Genomic DNA, 25,642 nt, shown 5'->3' on the forward strand with positions numbered 1-25,642 from the left:
CAGGCTTTGCACTTGTGAGTTATTCTTAGATGAGAGAACTCCCAGCTAGGGCAAAGCACATCGGCTTTGCAGAGAGCAGACTGCTCAAGCAGAATGACAAATGAGTCACAAGAAGAACATTCTTCACTGAAAGAATTTATTGCTGCTTTGGAAAGGTCTAGCATGTGTATGTTTACACACTGAAAGCACAGCTGCAGCTCTTTTGGAGCCCTGCAACAGTATTAAAAGTACAAGATCAGCCTCATATTAAACAAAACAAAGTAGAATGGCTATAAATACAAGAGCCAGCCATGAATTTTAAGTCCTTCAAATGTAGCAATTGAATATTAAAGCAACTCCTTAAAAATTATTTTAAAATAAGCAATACTCCTTGAGTATCTTTAAAAATGAACTGTTAGGGCATCTATTCGAGATGGAGAAAAGTAGGGTTCAGACAGATCTGGAATTGAGATTGCTGGAAACAGAATTTCTCAAATCTTTTCCATAAAACGTAGCATCTTCCCATTCAAAAAGTAATGGAAGTATGACTGGAGTAATTAAATACCTTTTCAAATTCAGCTATACATTATATTGATAACGCAGCCAGATGTGAAGTTTAACTTCTCTCCAAAACTGAAGGAAGCGTCAATGAAAGTGTGTCTTGGCCGTAGGGGCAGCAAATACACTGTCCATAGTAAAGCTACAGAACACTTCGAAGTACAAACACTAGTGCTCAGCTGTATCATCTCACTACGATGTTCCTATCAGACTTCTACACAGGCTTTTTTTTGGGGGGGGGAATGAAAGCTAACACCCATCAACAGTTTACAAAACTGTCAACCAGAAAAGCTTCTCTGCAGGAACCTAGAATTGAGCAGGGCAACTGTATCACAGTCAGAAAAGACTTTCTGTCCCAGGAAAATCCTCCCACAGTGTTAACGTGTAAAACGTTCAACATAAAAGTTAAATTAAAACCTAGAGACTGCACATAAGACAGTTAAAGATGTCTCTGATCTAGTGAAAGATGTCCCTGCTCACTTCAGGAGGGTTGGACTAGGTGATCTTTAAAGGTCCCTTTCATCCCAACGAATTCCATGATTCTAAAGGCTTGATTTTATGCTTCCAAGCACTGATCTTTCAACTACATGTTCAACATAAGCTACAGAAATTTAACATGCCAGTCTACTACTGAAGTCTCCACATGATTTAGAGAAACTTATTCATTTATCTGCCATTTCCAGCTACAAAAAAGGAGATCTTTAGAAAAAGCACTCTGCTTAAATGTATTTGACAGCTTTCATCCAGGAATTCACTCCAACGGATAAAGAGACTACAAATGGGATATTAATTCTCCCCAGACATACTGCTGCAGACATGACAGAGCCTTATGAAGCAGACAATAGTTAGTCATAAATCAGGAGGTCGTGCTGGAAGAGCACTTCACATGGAAGACTAAGGATCAGAAGTTTACCCATTTTTTCAACTCACCTCATCTCAAATTAATTTGCACCTAATAGTGATCAAATATCTGACAAGTTGTATCAAGGAAATATCAGTTTTTACAAGTGTAGCACAGAACAAAAAGAAATACTAAAAATCCAGAAATGACCAGCTAGTTCAGATTTACTGTTCACTTTCATAATGCCTTAAAACATCCAGAAACAGATTTGTTTTTAACATGCTGAGCATCTCACATCAACTGTGGCCTGGGAATATTTGAGGATAAACATCCCTGAAACCATCACTCCCAGGCTGTATGACTAATGCCTGGAGGATATGGTCTCTTACTGCTCTCTCTTCAAATGACTGAAGTACGGATAATACTTCCCTTCTTTATTATATACTGTATCAAGACTAATAACTTGTGAGTTATGACATAAGCCACAGCATATGAGAAAACTGTCAAACAAAAAATTTGCACTATACCACAGTATGCAAACATGTTCAGAAAAACAGTATTATTCAGTTTAGAACTTCCCAGTTTCACAACTACTCCTCATGACCCAGCCATAAAACTTGACACAATGTCTAAGAACTGCAGTACAAGTTTGTACTGAAAGCTTTAATATAAATTCAGAGCAAACCAACATTCTAAGGTGTCACTGTGGTCATCACACAGCTGACTTCAAGAGCAATTGTGTTTGTTTTGGTTTTTTTTAAAGAAAAGCTTTTAAATAGGTTTGGGAACTGCACAAAACCAAATAATTTCATATGAGCAGAGCTTCAGTAGACGTAACTACAAGCAGAGATGTCAAGAGCATTTCTTGTAGGTCTTCAGGTAAATATTTGGAGCAGTTATCTCCAGCATAGAACACTCAGATGAAAAAAGATTCTCTTGATGAAATAGTTCATAGGTCAGCTGCTACACCTGCCAGCTCTGGGCTTACATGTTACCTCAGGGCTTCCAAATGTCAGCCATCAACATGCTTTACACCACCCACTCTCACTACGGAGTGGAAGCATCCCTTCCTGGCATTAGCTATGATGAAGTTTCTTAATCTTCAAGATAGTTCTATCTTTTGCTGTGAATGTATCAGTTGTTAACCAGATGCTAAGGAAGTCCACTCACCAGACTCACCCTCCTGGAATTTTAACTCAGAGACACTACTTCCTAAAAATTGAACTGACAGTAGGTACAGACAAAATGCTATCTTAAGAGTGAGAGATTCCTAGTGGAACTCGAGTTTTTCACTTACTTACATAACCCACCAATAGTTCAGAGGGCACCCAACTACAATAACAGCTGCAACTTGCTTTGAATTCCTTTAGCTTTCCACATCAAGGAAGGAAAAAGCCTTCTTTCCTGAAAGGGTTAAAGAAAGACCTTCACTGGAGACAGTCTACCTTCCTGTGTAGGTAGTTTTACATCTTTTTTTGAAACTGTTGTTTTGGATGTTTCTTCCAGACAGACACTGTCTCTCATCCAGTATTTCCTCACAGTCTGCATGTTTTTAGTTACTCAGAAAAAGGGCACAAGCTTCAACAGAATCAACCAACACACCTGCAACCTAATCAATGCAAACCTTGATGTTGACTAACAGAAGAACTTCACATTTTGGATTTTTATCTCGAGAATATAGAGGCCAGCATGTATGGGCAACCAAAGAGCATTTCTCAATATTGTTCAAGTACAAAAAAAAAACCCCAAAACCAACAAAAAAAACCTTACAGGGAGGTGCGATAGCATTTTAAAATCTCCATTTTGTGAAAAACAGTAACAAATAAGGCAGTTCACTATTATTTCTAATGCATCTAGACAACACTAGAACATGAAAGTTACTACGTCCCATGTAGTTCTTTATACTTCAAGGTATTAGTTTCCAGCAGAAACATTAAGAGCCACATTCACCCTGAACCATAACTTTACATGAACAACAAAGCTCACAACACCACACTGGCACTCCTAAACACAAATGGAAATGGACAAGTGGGAACATGAACCACTCTGTTCATGAGTCAGGGCCCTCAGACAATCCATCCTGAATTGCATCACACGCACTCATGAACCAGTTCCCTGGGCATCATCATCTGCGGGACTCCTACAAATTCTGTGCCTGTTAACTCTTACCTTCAACACACAAAGTATAAAAGGATCAGGGACTTTTCTGGCACGGGGTTTCCATAAATTAAAACTTCAAGATAAGGGTGACAGATCACAGGACTTCTGTTATCACCTCAGCACACACTATTTTAGGGTAAAAGCCCATTTTCACTTTAAATGTATGCCATTGCAGTTGTCACCATACAGTACAGGAAGGCAATAAGCTTAGGTAACAGTCATTAAAAACTGAAGTACTGATCTCCAAAACACGACACCTCATTTAAAGCCGAGCATACGGCATTTGTCAAGCATTGAAAGACAACAGCTCCACTGAGCACCTCCCAAGAGCTGTGCATTAACATGGGAACTCAGGAGTAGGAGCACAGCCAACTCCAGTCTCACCAGTGTTGTACAAATAGTCCAGCTGTGTAACTTCACAAACATCAGGAAGCCGCTACTCAAGGTGAACATGAGCTGTCTGACTAGAGAAATAAACTGGACACAATTATGACTTGACTAGAATTTTATCAGTATCTCTTTATCCGCTTTTCCTTCACCAACTAGATGAGTGCAAAGTCAAAGACAACTTCAGCTAAATCTAGATCAGTTTGGCCAGCGACTGCTGATTTCCAAGAACCTGAAATTATTCTTTTACATTGCTCTTTCTCATTACTTGAGACTACAAGCACTGACAAAACACCAAACGTACAACTATTATATTGTCTAGTCAAATTGGCACTGTGGCATATCACAGAAATGAAGAGGGATGCCATGTGTCACTTGAAGAGCTCCAAAAATCAAAAGTGATGGGATGGAGGACTCCACTTAAACAGTGATTGGACACATTCATATTTAGAGATAGCATTCTTAGCCTAACCCCATTTCACTTCTGAATAAACAACATGCTCTTTCAGCAAGTGCTTACCCTGAAGCAGCTGTTACAGATGTTCACCTGTTGTTCACCTGTGTTTTTTAAGTTTCTAAAAGGCAGATTCTGTAACAAGAGCCTGTTTTTCCCTTTGTGAATGGTCTGAGAAGGAAGCAACAAGTTCCAAGAATCGACTGGGAGGGTTATGCTGGCAAACAGGTACAAAAACAACAACTAAAAATTCCAAATTATAGTATCCAGACAGGGATCTCAATGCTTCTGCACACAGGCATTCCTGTATGTCCTTACCAAGTTTGCTACAGGCTTTTAATGCTGCCAGACTTGCACATGATGCACTCATCCCAGTACCAAAGGACCAGCTGCAGACTGGCTTGCTGGCTAGCAAGTCAATGGCTACAAGCAGTTCCTTGACTTGAAGGTGAAACCCAGTAAGAAAACACTATCAAGGAATCATTAAGGTTAGAAGACACTTCTATGGACTGCCTAGTCTGACTCCCTTTACAGAACAGGATCAGCTGAAGCAGGTTCCTCCTAGCCATGTCCAGTCACATTTTGACCATCTCTACGATGACAACTCCACTACCTCTTTGAACAACTTGTTCCCATGGTCAGTAACTCCATGGCAAAACTGTTTTTTCTTTAGCTCAAGTATTCTCTTGTATTTTAAAATGTGCATGTAACAGTCTGGGCACCCGTGAGACATGCCTAGCTGTCTTCTTTCCCTCTTACCTTCAGATATTTCTACCTACATGATCCACCTGAGCCTTCTCTTCTCCAGGCTAAACAAGTCTAGCTCTCAGCTTGTCCTCATACGTCAAACACTCCCGTGTCTTCACCAACTTCATGACCTTCCTCCGGACTCTTTTCAGTACATCCATGCAGCTCTCTGACAAGGGAGCCCAGAACTAAACCCAGCACTCCAGATGTGTCTCATCAGGTCTGAGACAAGATGGATCACCTCCCTCAAATATTGCTTATTTCACCTTTTCCCCCCCCAAAAAAACATGGTTTATGAGAGATCCTGGGCCCACTTAGAGTTCTAGAAAGAAGGAACTTTCTAGGCTTAAATACCAACTCTTTCCTAAAATGCTCCTATCTATGTCACTTCACAACAGTGTTGGCTACAAATTACACCTGTTTCTCAGCTTGTAGAGAGTTCAGTAGTTTGCTCAGTATTTTCTAGTAGGCATAACTGTAATCAGAATTATGTTATCTCAATTTTCAATCAAAATATACCAGTAATTCATGTGAATTCACATGTAAACCAGTGAGAAGCTAGTTTTAACCACTGACTTAGGCAGGTTAAATACAAAAACACAGCACTTTCAGGAAAGGTGTAGCACACAGTTTGCTACAATTTTCTGCCTCCAAACTGTAAATTTTAGTAATTCTAGTTTCAAAGACCCTTCTGTTACCCTTACACACTCATGAAAACCCAAGTAAGTCAAATGAAATGAGAAATAGGCCCTGTCTTGGTAAGTGAAGGACAAGAAAATGTTTTTTATTGCGGCAGGTGACACCAACAAATCCAAGCATATTTGGAAACAGTGAGGCTCTTGATTTTAAATTGAATTACTTTTCAGGATTAAAGCTGGCAGTTCTGAACAACACTGACTTTATACAATGAAGATAAGCAGCAGCAAGGCACCTTTCTGAATAAGTTTGCCCCCAAAGATGGTAGTCCTTTTTCAACCTACCGTGTCAAAAACCTTTCACACATTGATGAGTTTATAGGTATCTTCTCACTTCCACTTCTTCATACTTCAAACAACAGATAAAACTTCCACAGCACTGACCATTCTGTCCAGATAGTCAGCGTACCACCATTTAAAAAAAAAATTCAATCTAGTTTCATAAGGATTACATCTGAAAGTATGCACTGGCAACGGGCACTGTAGAAACTAAAGTTTTTCTATATGCGATACCAGAATTTACTAAAACCATATCAACTATGTAGACACAGCACAGATTACATTCTCCAAACAGAAGCACACTGAAAACATCATGTTAGGACAGCTAGCCAAGAGAATCTTAGAAAGAAAAATAATTTTAGTCCAGTTAAAGGTACATCCACTGCTGGCTGAAAAGCTGCATCGTGTATTTAGGGTTTTACCTGCTACAAAAAACTCCTCTTACCTAGTCATGAATGGATTAGAATACCCTGAGTTTTACTGCTTGGAGCAAAACCAGTAATGTTTGAATGACCTTTGTTTTCTACACATCTTAGTAATATGCTTTGGTTTGAGAATTTTACCATATCTTATGGACAGGCTTGGAATAAACAAATACATTTGAAATAATAGTTCTAATATGACTCAATTTTATCAAAACTGTGAGCATTTAGAAGGGCAAATATTAAACACTGAACTTCTGGCTAAAGATTAAAGTCAGAAACAAGCCTTTGTGATAAATACTAATGTATTCATGTACTCATGCAATTCAGAAATTTACATAGAAGAACAGCCATCTGTGTGATATTTTAAAATCATGACTTCTGGTGACATCATAAACCATAAGGTGAAAGAATCCTGACACACCTCAATCCAAAGTACACAAAAATAAAGGTGCTAGTTAACGCTGATTTTTCAAGAACGTCAGTGCACCCTGCACCAACCCAACTTCAGTATTTTGACATCAATTGTTCACAGAAGAAGTTTCATACATATTAAGCATCATCAAGTCATCATTCACAGATGACAAAACAGCACATTAAGGAGAAAAATGTTCAGCAACAGTTATTGGTAAGCTATAGGAAAAAACTACAAAAAAATCAGTTAGCTAGTCTATTAGAAATTCAATATAGAAGTTTTCATTAAAACCAGATAAATACTAAATTTTACCTTTTCTGGATTGTAATATAAAGATTTCAAAGTGGTAAACAAGGGTGGGCAGCCTTTACTGAAGTTAACCCTCAGGAACTTATCCATTAGTTCTCTAAATTTTTCACCTAGAAACAAAAGTGTATTTGGTTATATGTCAGTGATTGCAAGTGTTATAAAAATATAAGCACTAATTGCTGTGCAACTCTGGATAACAGACTGAGAAACTGAAATTAAGGGTTTTCATCTTTCCTGTAACTTAAGACTAAGATGCAAACATGCTCTGGATGACGAAAAAAAAAAAGAGATCAGAGTAAAATGCTTTAGTTGCTGATGAAGACATGGTAACAGTCCTGAAACCTGTAAAATGTATTAAAAAGAAAGCATTAGGTGCTGGCTACAGAGAATGTAGCAAGAGCTATTTAAACAAACAGTGGAAAAAGTTATAATGGTAAGAATAACTAAGCACTGGAATGGATTACCTTGGAGATCTTGTAAAAGCTCCATCACTGGAAGTTTTTATGATTAAGTTAGACAAATGTGTGTTAGGAATAGTGCAGATATAAATTATCCTGCTTTGAGGAAGAAGGATGGATGAAATGAACCCTCTACCTCTCTTCTAGTCCTATTTTTTTTATGAGTAGGACATGACTTCCGATGATAATATTGTTTCTGGAATCAGAAACAGAATAGAAGACTGGGTTTCAGAAGGACAAGTACCACATCAGAATCATCGTTATCAATTAATTTTATATTGGTTTTGTTTGCTTTGCATAGAATGACATTGCTACATTTCACTGCCTACTCCACTGTGAACTCCTCTAAGCCTTTGAATACGGAAGTCATCCACAAAATGCTAACATCCACACATAAAACTTAAAATAAACTTCAATTCGTTAAGAACACATTACAGATTTGATTAACAGATTGTTTTGTAGATACTCAGAAAATGAAGATACTACTGCTTTGTACATAACATTAGGTACTTCCATGAATTCTTAATCGTTCTAACACTTACTGTTATCAGCTCCATTACTGTGAACACATAACTCATGTTCTCACCTCGCTGTGCTGAACGAAACTGCTGGATATAGAAACTCCTACAACCTGTGGATTAGGGTCCATAACTGGACTACAAGTGGATGCTTTATTAGAGGGGGATTAATTAAAACTTGCTTTCTCACACTATAAGATATCTCCCTGTATGGCAAAAAAAAAAAAAAATCCACCTCGTTTTCTCCATTTCTTCTGTGGAATTATTCCAATTTATATTCTTCATGGAAGAATTGTAATACACAATTTAGGAAATCAAGTTTCAAGTTTCCATGAAGTACACACTTATTTCTAGAAAGCACAAGGGCTTTAAAATAAAGTCTGAAAAAATGCAAAGCACACAGCAAGGCACCCACCTACAGCACAAAGCCAAGATCAAAATTTTGTCCCTGAGGAGGTGCAAACCTGACCACAAGAAGGGTGAATGCACAGGAGCATAAACAAATCTAAAACTGGGTGGCCTGACTCCAACCTCCCACTCTTGATCAGTCTGAAAATTAATTGCAACTGCTTTCCTCCCTACAGGTGGTTTCTAGCTGGATCAAGGAGCTGATTTGTATCAAATACAAGGTAATTGAGATGTGAGACATGGCAAGGGCTAGCAAGGTCTGCCCTTTTAATATAAGCCTGCATTTGAGTATTTTAAGCCAATTCTGAATCAATCAGTGTTGGCTGCAAGCAACTGGTCAGTGACCACACTGGAACATCAACCTCATTTAATCAAAAACTCTGTCCTCTTGAAATTTGCAAATACATTTCTGCAAACAAGTTTTGTTTCCACATCTTCACATTCTGTTCACTTTTGCAAACAGAAGTTCTCATCTGCTGGCCTTATAAACACAAGAAATCATTTAGTAAACAGATTAATTTCTAGAGGATCAGAAACAGTCTTACGCATCCACGACTGATACAAATATAAGAGATTAACAGAAATACGTTTTAATTTAAGAAAATTCTTATTTGTGACAAAGCAGTGCAGAGAGTAGCTTACTATGAGACTTTTCTCAACTGATCTAAAAATGAATTTCGCTTGCATTTAGACTATCGCTACAGCAGGAAAAACTAATCTCATTGCCAGACATATTTCTACTTAAACGAACATTAGCTGTGAAGCTACACTGTCAGTTATGATAAAGTAATCTTGTGCAAAACAGAGAGAAATGAAGTCAACAGCAAAACATTATTAATAAAGGAAAGCATTTTAATAAAAGCATTTTGCAGGTTTTTTCCTTGTTTACTATGCATTACCATAACAATTTTATTAGAGAAGAAACTCTCCCAACTTCTCAAATCTAGCTGAACTGCCTTAAAATTTGCCCTCGTATCTTCAAAGGAACTGAAATACCTGGGATTAACTAAGGCACAAGAGTTAACTTCAGGGCTAAATCTCTTACAAAGCAGTTAAGATCTTGTGATTTTACACAGGAAAGGTGTATGCACATTCAGATTCCTGAACAACAAGAAAAGTTGACTAACTGTGCTCTGTGGTATTTAAAGGCACAACAAACGCAGTGCTCAAGTAAGCAAGTTAAATTAAGAACAAACCTCACAAAATCAAAATCATGAGCAGATATGTTGAGCATCTGCAGCTCAACTTAAGACTTTGTGACACTTTGACTTATGTACTTTATATTTCTTTTCAAAAAAGAAATATAATAAATAAATATAAAAACTGGAGTTACAGCAGTTCAACAGCTGCATAGCAAGTGTATATTTTTATGACATTTACCATTTCATTTAGCCTCCTTCCATCTATTTTGGAAGATCATAGCTTTCCCTTTTAAAAAGGAGTATATTTTATTCGGAACTGAGGACATTTGTGCACTGTATTTCAAAACAACTGTTGAAAGGACAGTCACTGAAAGAACTTAAGCTATGAAGTTAAAAATAAAATCATTTGAGCTACATAACACTGTAGATCTGCTTTTTCTTCCTATTCTTACTAAAGTATCAGCACAAAGTTAGCTTGCTCTAGATTTAAGTTCTAATGGTCCTACAACAAAGTCTTGTACACCCAATAAGTCATAAAAGGTAGCATTTTCTGTACAGTAGAAAAACCATACCATACAGAAAAATTGTTAGGAAATTCATCAGTCCTATGCTATCGTGGTTGTTATATGTACCATTAACACTGGCTTTCAGTATTTATAAAATACAAGTTGGCTTATACATACATATGTATATCAAAGATACAGGAGGGAGGTGTGTGTATGCACAGCTCCCTGTACTTTAACTCAAGTGTACTACACCTCCTACCTTTTAATTTGTAATTCTTCACTTGCATGCTGCAGAAAAACATAAAATAATTCCTACAACCTCTATAGCATTCTGTACTGTAGTTCTATCAATACAAACATGTAGTTTGCCGATATCACCATATTAGAGCACACGAACTTTTTCTATAAACTCCTAGAACATAGTAACTTTTGTCTACCCCAAAAGAAACAGGTACATCTGTTTTGCGTACATGCACAAAAATAGGTATTAAATGCACATTCAGCCACCTGATGAAAACTTAAAGAAAAAAAAATCATTATGGAACACATATGCAACTTGTTACCTGAAACAAAGTTTAAAGGTAATCTTCTAGGTGAAACTGCTCTGGGATGTCTTTTACTAACTTCTTCATAAATCTGAAGCCTCTCTTCTAAAGTGCCTATTATCAGTAAATATAATAGATATAAGTAACAGAGACAAAAATCTATTCTTCTAAAAATGTTTTTAAATGTCGAGAATAGTTTAGCTAGACTTCTTATACAGTTTGGATTTGGAACAATTTCAACATTTCAAGCTACTTTTCCCAGACCATCATAAACATCACTGTAAAACTGCACACCGAACACACGCTGTTCATCGATCTGCAACTACGAGCATTAACCACTCCTTAAGGATAAAGTGCAAACAGGACAATTACCTCACACATGCAATCATACAGGACTAGAGTTTGGTTTCTTTCTTACACTCACAGAGGAGTTTGACATTCATAGCTTGAATAAAACTTTTCACTACACATCCATTTCAGACATACTTAAGGCATCCAGTGAAACATATCTCATTTTTAAACGGTCGGTATACAACAGCACACTACACAAGCATGCCTTTATTATGGGTTCTCTGGTGGCAGCAAAAACAAGGCATAATACTGCCAGTGTAAGTACTGAGCACCAGAACTCCTTACGCCCTAATGTTTAACAAAAATAAAGCTACTTAAAGATTTAAAATTTTCTTCCCACTCCTCCCCTTTCCCCCATAATATGCTTTGGAGCTCCAATGTGGTTAGAACTTAAAGAAAACTAATCTGTTGCTTTGAAATGACATTTTCACGTAATTAAGATCAATTTTGCTTAAATTTTATCAAATTCATCAAGCAATTTAAAAAAAAACCTGAATGTACAGATCGATACTATGACAACATATATTTATTAAATATATCTGTTTTTCTTTTGCAAGAAAAACAATTTATCTTGTCACTGAGCTCAGACGTTGGGGGAGGGGGGGGAATATGTTACCCAGTGGCTCCAAGAGATGTAGAATTCTATAAGTTATACTAAAATAATGTTTGGATTGGAACTAAAGCATATAAAAGCCCTAAGTGAAGTCACAAGTTGGAGCTCCAGAACTTACCATGGGGGAGGAAATAGTCCTAAGACCACCTAAAAAATAAAGTAGCATTATTAGTTTTATGAATTAGTACAGTTTTAATCTGCATAGGATTTTAATATGTCAAACAAACTACTGGATTGGTTCTTTGTTAAGAGCTACACATTTTCATCAACTCATTTATTATATCAAACAGATTCATCAAGTTATTGAGTAATTTATCTCCCCTGACAATAACCACAATGTTAAACTCTACAGAAAGAAAACCATTCAAAGGGGCACGCTACTCTGCATAAATGTAACAAACGCAATCATTTTCATTTCCCCAATCACAATCCATACTCCCAGATCACATGAAATCCAACTATAACATTTTCTAGAAAAAGCCTGGTTGAGAAATAATAGTATTAAATACTAGTAATAATATCCTTGTGGGCTTATGATTTATGATGTCATCAGAGTAATTCCAATAAAGCTTCCACTAATTTGTGAACAGTGAAATACAAGGAAATCATTCCTGTGTAAACACTTGTGAAAGTTACAACTGTAGAACACTTATTATAGAATAAATTGTTCCAATATTGTAATTAAAAAACAATAAAGCAATTAGCTATTTTCCTGGAGAGACAGAACAGCAGTAATATGAACTAGCATTGGAATAATATAGATTTTATCACATTTATCTCCAAAGAAAAGTCGGCTAAAAAAAAACCTAAAAAAAACCCCCCAAACCCCAAACTTTTTTTCAGATGGCCTATCTTTAAAGGCCATCTGAAATATATATTTGCATATTTCTCTACATGCCCATAGAAAGAGGTACCACCTAACTAAGTTCCAGAACGACAGTTTTATGTTGCGATACACAACAGCAGTTTGACAAATCAACTACCAGACAGGAAGGAATCGCAATTTGGTTTCCAAGTTCACGTGTGGCACGGCAACGTTCTTCGTGTAAGCACGCTCGCAGATGCCACCGTTAGCTCCAAGAAGAGAAAAACTTGCTGTTGGTCCTTCCACACATGCAAGTTTTTCAGTGGATGTTTTTAAAATGGATAAACGCAACTATATCACATTCGAGATTGTAAGGTACGTAATTTTATGCCAAGTAAAGCTTTTTAATCTAAACCAGGAATCTGTCAAATAAGAGTTTTAAGTATACTCTATATCATGTATATTTTCAATGTATCTGTGTATCTTAACTTACTAGGTTGTAGGGCCTTTTCCAAGCCTTCATAATAACACCAGTTTTCCGCATTGCGCTCAAGTAACTCTTTGTACACTTCACCAGCTTCTTTCAGTCTTCCCAACTTTAGTAACATCTCTCCTATGAACAATGTGATAAAGAACTGTGAATTACATCAGAATGACGCTGATGGCTTAACAGTAAAAGTTTATAAATCTAGATAAGTAAAGGTGTGCTTAGTCATACACAGGTACTTGAAAAAGAGGCTGTATTTTTTCCACAGGCATTTACTGTGTATTACAAGTGCTACCTGAAGCTACCACACATAAAACTCAATGCAGCTGGGAGCATTCAGCACCTGTGAAAACAAAGATTATTTGAATGTCTGTATCTGAACACTTAAAACAGCTATACTGGGATTATCAAAGAAGCTTTCTTCCTTCTAGGACTCCAACACATGACTGTCACTCCTTATCAGGCTGTTTACTCAACTACACTTATATTTTTCACATCAACTAACCAGTTTTTAATCTGTTAAATCACACTGGCTTGCTATGAAGTTAGTTGTTCTGCCAGCTCTGGCTTGCACGGAACTCATTTTCTTGGCAGCAGCCCGGTGCAACGCTGTGGTCTGCGATCTGAGACTACACTCTGATAACACACTGATGTTCTTGCTTCTGCCAAGCGGTGCTTTTGGAGTATCAAGGCCTTCTTTTTTTAACCCCCGCTCTACCACCCAGCAAGGAGGCCAGAGTAGGACAATAAGCTGGATGCAGTCACGCGTACAGCCGACTTAAATTAGCCAAAGGGTTATTTCATGCCATACAGTGTCACGCTTTGTAATAAAAACTGAGAGGAAGGAGGGTTCAGGCAGGCAGTCATTGCCTGGAGACGGCCAAGCACCAGCCCACTTGTGGGAGGCGGCGAGTGATCGTCTTCACATCACTTGGGGATCCAGGTGGTTTTGGTTTTGCTTTTCTCTTCATTTTGCTTATGCTATCTTTACCTCAACACAAGTCTTCTTGCTTTCGCTCTTCCTATTCTCTCTCCTGCTCTGGTAAGTAAAGCTGGGGAAAGTGAGTGAGCAGCTGCACAGAGTCTACCTTCTGGCTAGGGCCAGCCTACCACAACTGTGCAAGCAAGGAGCTGCTGAAGAATACCTGCTACCACACTACGTATTTGTACACATCCAGAACTCAGTATCAGTACTTTAAGTCCACAAAACAGCTGTGGGGTTGTTTTTAACCAAGCCAACCTCAGTATTCACTTAAGTAGGGCAATACAAGCAAGTGCATTACGTAGCTTAAGAAGGAAACAGCAAAAAGGATACTTCAGGTCAAAAAAAACCCAGAAAAATCAGTGATCATACTATAAACAACATTAAGATTCTTCATGAAATTAAAACTGAGCTATACTAGCTTTAATTTACAGAAAGCTACTCTAGCATCAATATAGTAATTTCCAAGTGTCTACCTACAACCACTATGCACTTTGGTAGGGCAAGTTACTCGAGCACAAAACTGTAAATGTGGTGTTATCCATCTCCCTGTAGTAACTGTTTCAAATCCATTAAAGGTGTCACATGTTTTTTCTTTTACTGCTTTATCAGATCTGAAAGCTAGCAGAGAAAGTTTAGAACACTGCCAGAGGGAAGAAAAAGGACTTACCTTTGATTTCTTCTACGATTAATTTATCACATATTTGCTTTTCATACATCTCTATATGTTCTAAAGACTCCTGAAACAGATCTGCCTCTCTCATCACTTGATTTTGGTATAAAATCAGTTCACTATATTCATAATCTATTTTATTAGGAGGAACCTGGGGGGAAAAAAAAAGCAATAGGTTAGTCAGCAGTTACTTGTAACTCAACTGTATGCACTATTACAAAATATACGTTCTGTAGCCTGAATCTTTATCAGGTCTATTTATACACCCATCCAAACACTCAAAATATAAAATTCTCATTATTCATAAATCAAATTAGATTCATTCAGGATAACCTTTGTAAGACAATAGTTTAAGAATAATTCCTGTATTTCTCTTGTCTGTATCACTGTAGTGAGCTAATTAAAAACAGAATCCTTCCGTTCTCTCACACAGTTCACTGAAATTTGTGAAAATCTTGGTAATCTTTTCCCTCTGAAGGACTCACGTGCTCCACAACTATTTTGCCCTACGTTCCCACAGGAGACTGCCAAGATATCACAACATCCATCTTCAGCACAACAAAAATTCGGGACCAAACTACTTCCAAGAACAATGAACCCCTCATATATTGGCCATAACTTGACAATTAGAACTTTTCAGGAAGGAAACATAGACTGTTTCTCTCTAACCAAGCATTCTCTGTGCTATACTTGAATACCCTGGGAAGCACAGAGCAGAAGCATGCAAAGAACATTTTCAAACAAGAGATAATTAATTTGAGGTCTGCTGCCAGTTGCATACCTAGGACTTTGCTACAGGCTATAGTAAAGCTAGGAGGTCACACACTTTCCAGCGATACATCAGCCACCGTAACAGGTTGACATTCCTTTCTAGGGATAACTCACTGAAGTGTGTTTAGGCAACGCAAAGTCTTGGCAGACTTGTAATCATTGTTTCATACTAAATGCTCTTCACTAATATACACAGAAGCTACTTCAGTTATGAGCAAACTGCAAGAATTTCAGAGACTAAACGCAGAAGTCTGCAGACAACACCCAGTAGATCTATAGGACAGCTTACTGTGTGAAATATACTGCCTCAAGAGAAATCGTAGGGAAGACAGTTATAGTCTAACACGATTTTTTTTTAAAGAATAAAAATAGATAAGAAGCAGTCGAACTTGATGTTAATGATTTGCTTTGTCTTGAAATTACATCCTTTGTTTCTTTTCGAGCAACAACACTTTCAAGTCACATTAGTCCCCAAGCAGTTTACTATTACTTTTCCCATAGTAAAGCTTTTCTTCTACTTTTATGAAGAACCAAGTAGTTATTAAACAACAAAAACCCCAAAACATTTAACACTGGTTGAAATTAACTTTCAAATTTAAAGTATGTTGTCCTAACCCACTACTTCCAGTCCTCCCTTAAGCACAGATCAATTTTATGAGATTTAATATTTCTGTTTCCATGCTCTTTGAACTTTCAGAGGCAGCTTTTACAGTACTGTGAATTTTTAGAATGGAGATTTCCTTTTATGTAGAAATGTTCTGAAAGACAACATAACAAAATATTGTAAAGTGTGGATCTGACAACAAACATCAGTTCTAGTGCAACAGCACTCAAGTTTTTTAGTAACTGCTAAAATTTTTATAGCAGATGATAGTTCATGGAACAAGATTAAACCTTGCACAAACTAGAGTCAGCAAGCAGCATGAAATTCTACCCATTTCCTAAAGTAGATTTCCTCTCTCTGCAGCTCCATTTCTGTTTCCACCTACACTCAATTTTATCCATATTAAACATCGGAAGCTACTAATAAAAACACTGTTACCCGAAAGCATTTTTAACTCTTTCACAGATCTGGCACATGCAACAGGGGGTGAAGCATTTAAGCTTTTCTGCCTGGTCATCTTACTGCATTATCACAGAACTGAAACCACAGAGTGCTTATTTAGTTCTTTCTCCTTCACTTCGCCCATAAAAATATCCTCGCCTACAATACACACTTCTAACTTCCACAAGTAGCACAGCTTTTAGCACAGCACAAACTGGTTTTAGGCCTTCAAAACATAAACTACCCCTCAAAATCCTTAAAAAATAAGTACAAAATACAAGTAACAAATATCAATTAATCTCCTTGCAGCTCTTCTAGCTTGGCAGGACTGACAAGACAAATTATGAAATGTCAAAAAAAAAAATCAAACTAACTCCCTCTTATACAGAGGGCAAATTGACCAGAAAGATATTTAATTGTCACTCCATTTGAACAGCCCATTTTTAAAATCAGTGAAGAAGTTAATTTTCAAAGAGAGTTCAAAAATCTCATCAGGTTAATGATGATTTAAACATGCAATGCATCAGAAGGCAAGCACCTTATAACCCCAGCACTAAATCTGAATAATCATATTGTTTCACACAGAATAATATATTCTATAAAAAGGATTTTTTCCACAGTGTTGTTATTGCTGTGTGATACATCTTTACTTCTCCCTCTCCCCAGAAGAATTATGATTCTGGCACATGAGACATCCAACTTTCCCTTGAACTCAATTCTGCTGTTTCAGAATACATTTCTTCCTCTCCTGGATCAAAACACCAAGAATCAGCTTCATAACTGTAGATGCCCTAACATAACTGTCACTGAAAGAATTGTGACAAGATGCAGCCAAAACATACCTAAGAGCAGACCCTCAAAACTCCAGAGGTTTTCTGTCCATATCTGTAATTGTGGGCCTGATGCAGAAATTAGGAATAAAATTAAAATTAAGAATAAAAAATTTGTTCTGGAAAAGAAGAAAGGAAAAATGGGACATGCAACAGTAAAGCAAATGGCATAGCTGTTTTAGACCTTGGTTCCCAAAATTTAAATTCAGAAGTTACTCTTAAATCATTTGATTTAACTTTGCCAGCACGGGCTGTTATATTTCCTGAAGTGATGTCTGCATTCAACCTCATAACCTGCTTTTGACTGAAATATTGTGCATCTGGCTAGTTTACAGCTTTCAAATGACAGACAATGTTGATCTGGATATACTTAGAGACAGAAATTTCACAGCTTCCAACGATAACTTAGCCACTAGAATAAAACTGTCAGCGATAAAAAGTGATTGATCTTTTGAATTTGTTGCTCAACATCCTACCACTAGCTGCTCCTCTATTTTCCCCCATTGCCATTCTTCCTAGCTATCATTCTTCCCCAAACCAGTATCTAAACTGTACTAGAATCACATTGGTTTTTTTCTGCTTCCAGTAAAAAGAGAATGCCCATCAGTACACTACATTTTCTTTAGCCCTCTATCTTTCCATATCGTTCTTTTCATTTTCTAACTTTTCAAGCACAGAATGATCAGCAAGTCTTGGTCTCTCAGTAATCAGTGCTCCCTAGAGAAAATCTCTGCTTCTTCTCAGAAATGAGGGTATTTTTTGCTTTTCACCCATAAGTCTCCCCCTAAGGACAATTTTACAGCCAGCTAAGTCAATCTAACTGCAACCTGGATCAACAAAGGCAGTTCACTTCCCTCTATTATTCCCTTTCCTCTTTCCCCTCTCACCTCACAGTTCAGTTCAGCCAATCAATCCTTCAAAAGAGTGATTATTTTTCCGTCACTTGGGCTTCCTGAACCAGCTCTCCACAAGCCAACTAGTGCTGCACAAGGAAGCAGTGGGAGCACACAGGAAAAAGTCAGACGGCCAGGTTTGGCAACAGCTTCGAGCTATTATTATTTTTCAATACTGCATCTTTGAGTACTCACCTAACGACTGCTACAAAGCCAGTTCCTTGATCTTTTTCGGTTTACTTCTCGGTTTTGTCTGTGTTAATTTGTTAAATCACACCTGAATGGACAGAACTGTCCGAGTAATCCAAGTCAATGAATATGATCACCCTACATCACCATTATTTACCAATTACTATGACAGCAGCGTTTTACATTATGTGTTACACTTATTTATTCATTAAAAATAATGGTGTAGTATCAGGCCTAATACAGATTGCCAAAAACCTCCCTGAAATCAGCAGTTTGTTGTACATTCCCATTCACTAATGATTTGGAAACCCTTCAATCCTTCAACCCTTTTAAACCTTAAACATCACTGGTTTATTACACTCACATGTAACATCCTATCAAATCAGTCATAAAAATTCATCTATTGACTCTGGGCATGTACTAAGTACAGGGCAAGAGGGGAAATTTAGGAAGTAAAGCAAGGAAGAAGCGTATCTCCTCAAAGATCAATAGAGTATCCTGAACTATTTTAATGTTAGATAACCAGAGACCACAGGAACGGTACATTAGGGGATTATTGTGGAAGAGCCAAAGTGGGGCAAAACTGAGCTGTGAGTTTGCTCCTCACTATTCTGGACCCAACACACTCGTTTTCTTCCTGTGGTCAGGCCTCTACATGGGCTCGCACAGGAAAGCATAAGACACTCCCTATTCACAAGAGGAATGAAACTAACACTGTCATCCTTATTTTTTATTGTTTTGGGGGAGAAAACACAAGATGCCACTTAACTGAGTATCAATCTCGAAAAAAAAATATAAAGGAAATGTTTGACAACTAATTTTCTATGAACTCATGTTGTTCAACATTCATGGCATATTTCTGTCTTTTAAGGCTCTTCCACTATGTGCCTGTGACTGGTACTACTCTAACCAACAGCTCACTGTTCAAGTACAAACCATTCTCTTATTTATGGAAATTTCCCAAATATTGCCAGTCTTGGGAAAAAAAAAAAAAAGGCATCAGAGCTTAAGATCTTCTCATGATTTCTTTGGTTTAGAGTGAAATTTAAGACTGTGATACCTTGCCAGATTATGATTATTGTGATAAATCAGACTTGACTGATTTACTATATTATATATATTACTATTACTAATTAATATTACTATATTGTCTATTTACTCTATATATTACTATGACAGGTATTTAAATCTGGGTTAGTCACTAGACTGAAGAGCATTATCATCACGACAGTCCTCAAACAAGCATATTTACACACAACTCTCTAGAGGAGACAACATTAACAGCATCACTTCCATTCTCTCCAAGGGGCCAACACCCCTGTTAAGCCCTCTGAGTCCTTGAAAGAGCCTCCATTTTTCACACTTCACTTGCAGTTTTTCCATTTATATCTATTCATTCTAATCAAACAGTCATTTTGACACTGAACTCAGACTGGGCTCTGCTGACTCATTCAAGAACCATGACTTTATAGCTGTCAAACACTCATAAAAGATAATCCCGTTTTCACTTAAACTTATTCTTTTCAGATTTTTTCCAACACTGAAGTTACAGCTCTTTCAAAATATCAAGCTACATACACCTGGCTTACAACATCCTTTGTTTGACCACAATACATGAACAACAAAAACACGTCCCTCCTAGAAGTGACTGATTTCCTTTCTTACAGTTAGTCCCACTCTGGCTGCATAAGATCTCAAATGCAGTTCTCAGAAATGATACAAGACGTTTGTTTAAAAAAAAATATTTTTTTAAAAAAAGGAAAATCACAATCTACAAGTCAGGTAATGTCTTATCTGCACATGATACTCCCAAGCAAACCTCCCAAGCTGAATGCATCCATAAATACATTTTTTTTCTTTCCATCTTAGATTATTCAATGCACCCACTCTGTTCTGTTAATTCAGACTTTGTAGTTCTGCATTTCCAACAGCAGAACAAAGGGAATGAGTTCTCTCAAAAAGGGTTCTATTCTGATTTTTAGCACCGTAGGATTTGATTTACTCCAAGTTTCAGCAAAGCCACATCTTCTGAAACAAAGAATTTTCAGGTCTAATTTTCACATTACTTTCACACCAAGCACTGATTTTAAGTGCACAACATACAGACGCACACAAAGCAATGAAGAAGTGTCATTTTACATTCTCTGTAGGGATGTTATACAGACGCATACAAAGCAATGAAGTGTCATTTTACATTCTCTGTAGGGATGTACTGGCTACCACACTATGGCAGGAGAAAGGGCAGACGAGCACATCCATCACTAAACAGTATCTTCTGAAGTTTTACCTAAGTGTAAAGGGACAGGGTCATTAAGGGTTTTTAGCTACAGGCCTCGCAAACAGTAAGTTCCTCAGTTACTCCACATCAGTCCATCCTTGTATCTTCAACCCTAAGAGCCTACTGCAAAGGGAAAAAGTACTCCTGTATAATTTGCACCAGCTATTAAGCTCCTGGGAATCTTCCTACTCAAAGCAGAAAGCTCAAAAAAAAAAAGTACTAAATCTCTTCCTAATTCTTAATTAGTTCTTCCTAATTATGAAGAACTAATTTTTCAGGTTCTGTCTCTTATATACAAAGTGTTCTCTTCCCAGAGTATAAAAACTTACCTGTTGGGTTTTCCTAAACTCTTCAAGCAGTTTTAAGGCCATATCATAATCCTTTAGTAAGTGGTATGCAATGGCATATCCAATCCAGGAAGCCCGTTGTGTGGGACGCAGCTGAAGTAGCTGGTACCTTGTCTCCTTCAGTAAAAGAAAAAAAAAAGCAATTTAAAAGTAACAAAGATGTTAAAAAAAGGTTTACCACCAGTACAGGTAATTAAAACTAAAAGATCTTTTCAAAGCCCTATGCAATTCTTGAAATTTTAACAGCAAAGGGAAAAGCAGCACATTTCCATCTCATAAATTCATGAGCTATATTCCAAATACAGGAGTTTTTGTTGGGAAACAAAAGATACCGTTTTCAAGCGTACCTCTTACAGGGCCTAAATTACTTCCAAAAGGCAGAGCTTTGAAATCTCAGAGAGGAGTTTCTGTTAGAAAGCATAACTCACTGACACTGAGAGAACTGTCCCACTTTCCTCATGCCCAGGGACAAGGTCCTTATACTTCCACTGCAGCAGCACTTGTCAGTCCCCCTTCCCAAATCAAATAGTATCCCCACATCAGTTATTCCCTCGCCTTGCATTAACAAATTCAACACCCTCAGCAAAGGAGACCAACTAATGCCACCACCCAGTCCTCGACTTCACATGAGACCAAGGACAGAAGGAGCAGGACTTTTCCCCTCAACAGCCAAATCAGTACAGCCATTTTGAAAGCATTTCCTCCGTTTTTAAGCCAGATTTAGAATGTTTTATTTACGATAAAAATCAAGAAATCAGTCATCATGGGGCATGTTTTCCACATACTCAAAAGAAACATAATGTATTCCTCATAAAAATACACCTTCACTATACACACCCAAAACACCACTCGTAGCACTTCATGACAGGATAGTAAGCACTCCTACTTGCTAAGGTTTAGGTCTCATCCTTTTTATTTTCACTATTTTAACTAAAAATGAGTCAAGAACTAGAGTTTTACAAGGTGATCCATAAGGCAACCTGTACAAAACTGTACTTCTGTTCTCAACATTATACAGAGCTCTGCTGCAATGTTTTCATGCTTTCCTACACAAGATCTTGAAATGCTTCTGAAACAGCCAAATCAAGTAGCAACAGAATTACCACCCATAAGAGACGTTACAATGGAATAAAGTAACAATACAACGCTAACAGCAATAAACAGGAATTTGAAGAGAATACTTACTCTATATCCTTCCAAATCCCTCATCTGAATCTGCAACAGAGAGAGATCTCTCAAGATCTGTAGATTATCTTTGTCTAGTTTGAGTGCATTGCGGTAACACTTGATGGCTTCGTCGTACTTCTTATCAGAGCGTTGCAAAAGGCCGTAGACATGCCAACCTAATGCACGTTAAGGAAGATACACGCACAATTTTCACAAAGTAACTGCAGTGCTTTTGTGTTACAGACCAAGCAACTTGATGTGTTCCTTGAAGATCAGCATCCTTATAAATTAAGTTTGACTGCTCCAGTCAGACTGCACTGACACACTGTACAACACTGAATGCTTCCAAATAAATCTCACTTTAAAGTCTTCTGTCACATCACATTCATAATTCCCTCCAAAACACTGTTACACAAACTACACGATCCACAAGACCCAGAGTTAAGAGTTGTACTGTTTAAAACATACTACTGTAGTTACAGCAGGAACTCCTACTCCCAGAAATGTGTCACTCTAACAATAAAAATCAGTGTACAAGTTCTGTTTTTTCTCACTTGCATATCTGTAACCTCAGTTAGTCTCCAGACTCTACAAGGAGTAAACACAGAGCTACACTTGATTGATTGAAAAAAGAAAAGCTTAGCATTTCTGTGCACCAAAAGCCTTTTTCACATTCTCAGCATCTCAGATTTCCACCAGCAGTGTACCATATCAACAGACCTTTCTCTCACAAGCACTTTTTAAATTTTTTTTTTAGCCTGGAAAGATTCTGAATTCAAAGCACAAAACCAACTTATGTCACAAGAACATGTTACGCTCTGTGCATTTCTATCAGTCTCCAAAAGTCATATTAAAAGGAAAATTACTTGATGCGATCCACCTTTTGTTACTAGTAGCTCATTGAGCCAACATATTCCACAATAGTAAGTCCAAAGTAATTTGAAAATGGAAGCAGCTCAAAGTTCACTCAAGCATCTCTCCCCCATGTGCAACTGAAGCAACAAAACCATAGCAAATCTTGGCGAGAAGTATATGCATCCTTCATCCGCTTTCAGTTAAGATGACACAAATAACTCAATGCTAATAAGTAAAATATTTAATAGTTTTTATGCTATCGAATTGAAACATATTAAATTGCAACTGTTCTCTCCAAAGATACAATAATTTCCAAGCTTTGCATCTCAACAAGTTGAGAAAGCATGTAAATTCAGTGGGTTAACCTGGCCACATTAACCCAAGAAATAAAAATGTAAGCTCGCTCTTTCTTTGAAAGACTCATTTCCTGAAGTAAGTTTTGAGATATGAAGATATAAAGTAGGTTTGCAATTATCAAGAAAAAGATACAGGACTCCAGCCAAAAGAAGGGACCTGGAAGCTTCCTTCAGAGTATGAATTCTCCCAAAACACAAGCAAGAGATCCTGCTCTGCAGTTCTACGCAAACACCAAATTCACTCATTTCAGCCAGCTGAAGCACACAGAAACCCCACATGCTGCTTTGAGACTGCTTCGAGAGCTGCCATTGCTGCCGTGATGATTTAAGACTAAATGGGAAAGGGTGACAAAAGGATTTTGGATACAGTTATAGCAGCTGGTCTAATATTACTACTGCTTGCTATAAATCCTGCCTTGCCTATTGGAGTTCAGCTATTCACAACACAGACCAAAGTTAAATGCAGCATCTTCACACACCTGTCTCAGAACTACTGGTACTTTAGATTCTCATCCAGAGCAAGACAAGTCAATTCAAAACAATTTATGTGCACTTTCACAGCATACTTAGACTAAGATGATGCTTCGAGTAATTTGATGATCTTGGAGGTATTTTCCAACCTTAACGATTGTGATTTACCAGGCATCATTACCAGCTGGTAATCTGTCTTAATCTTTCATAAATCATAGTCTTCACCAAGCAATCAAGAAATAAGCACATACAGTAGTCAAAACTCACTGTCAAAAAATTTTAACAGCTGATACAAGCCAATAAAGCACAATGCCACCAATTTATGAGAGTGGACAGCTCTGCGCAGTCTTGCGTGTGTTCCCACAGTGCCCTGAGTATAAGATGCCACTGTCTGAAACATGTGATCTTGAAATAAGTGTAGATATCTGATCAGATCACCAGTCAAGTTATATCCAAAAACTGGTCAGATTTTGTTTGAAATTTGACCAGAAAATTTCTGCATTTCTCAACAGTTTTACAACAATCATTTTCCCCAAAACCTCAATATGGGGACCTACAGAGGAATTAAAACGTTTTCTCCTTAAACAAGTCAGAACAGCAAACTCACCAGCTTTATTTTAAACACCTGCTACCAGGTGCTTTCTAAAAAGCACAGATGACAAGATACACCAAAAGCACCTTCAGATGTTACTGTACCTCCTCAAAATCAGCTACAGGAATGAGGTGACTTTAAGTGGCTACCCCTTGGCTCTCCCTTTCAATCAAATGACCAGCACTAAGTTCACATAAACCAGGAAAGGTAAATATTTTAGAGAACTCCAAAGCTCTGCTTGGGTAGCACTGAGGATCAATTGGCTTTCAAGCTTTTATCAGAACTTCATGGGTAGTCACAAGCAAAGGATGTAAAAGGAACCCTTATTACAAAGTTTGGCCATAGATCTCAGCTTCTTATGGACTAGAATATAAATATTGTAGTCTTGACTCCTCTCATGTACTGGAGCCCCATCATTAGGAAATATTCAGGTATTTGGGTGGCAACATTATGGTAACACATCTGGTGCTCTTGAAGTATGGGAATAGTAGAAGAGGTATGGTATTTCTTTGGAATTTCATAGAATGGCCTAGGCTGGAAGGGACCTTAGAGGTCATCTAATCCAACCTCCCTGCCACAGGCAGGGACACCTCTCAGCTAGATCAGGCTACTCAAGGCCTTTACCAGGAGATGACAACTGAGAGCACTGTAACAAACCTATTGCCTAGCCTGGAATGAATTCAGCATCAACCAGCTTGTGCTCGCCAGAGCAGTAATTCCGCATAGACAGATTAGCCCAGGGGATTCTCTGTAGAGCTGTAACAATACACTTGAATGCCAAAAGCTGGAACTTCTTGCTTTGTCAGAGTTTGTTCTATGGATGCAGCTTAAAGAGAAACAAAAAAAAAGCCCCACCAAATGTACATGTCTAATAGGACTCAGATGAGTTTACTTTCTCTGAAGTCAGAAAAAAAAAAAAAATCCTTGTAGTCTTCTAGGCTACATTAAGTTTAACACATCAATAATAAAAATCCATCAAAATAAAAATAAAAATTAATAAAAATCCATCAAAACTCATAACAAAATAAGTTTGTTCAGCAAGACAGTTCCCTTGACCACCCTACCACAGAAATTACATCTGAAACAGCACAAATCACTCCTGCATTTGTAGGGA

The 25,642-nt window shown here is 37.5% G+C and overlaps 1 protein-coding gene across 1 annotated transcript in view; it reads right to left on the minus strand.

Moving 5' to 3' along the window:
* Positions 1-7,249: 7,249 nt before the first annotated feature.
* The window catches only part of LOC104271503 (N-alpha-acetyltransferase 16, NatA auxiliary subunit), a gene marked incomplete at its 3' end in the record, with an annotated part of 22,091 nt that continues 3,698 nt past the window's right edge, over positions 7,250-25,642 (minus strand). Inside the window, exons 3-8 of the mRNA XM_009866186.1 lie at positions 22,273-22,430; positions 21,070-21,204; positions 14,732-14,885; positions 13,086-13,205; positions 10,842-10,937; positions 7,250-7,356 (exon numbers count right to left, since the gene is read on the minus strand). Coding sequence (XP_009864488.1) covers positions 7,250-7,356; positions 10,842-10,937; positions 13,086-13,205; positions 14,732-14,885; positions 21,070-21,204; positions 22,273-22,430 — 770 coding nt within the window. The remainder of the gene's footprint in view (positions 7,357-10,841; positions 10,938-13,085; positions 13,206-14,731; positions 14,886-21,069; positions 21,205-22,272; positions 22,431-25,642) is intronic.

This window comes from Apaloderma vittatum, unplaced genomic scaffold, assembly GCF_000703405.1.
Source record: "Apaloderma vittatum isolate BGI_N311 unplaced genomic scaffold, ASM70340v1 scaffold7003, whole genome shotgun sequence".
Classification (NCBI taxonomy): domain Eukaryota; kingdom Metazoa; phylum Chordata; class Aves; order Trogoniformes; family Trogonidae; genus Apaloderma; species Apaloderma vittatum.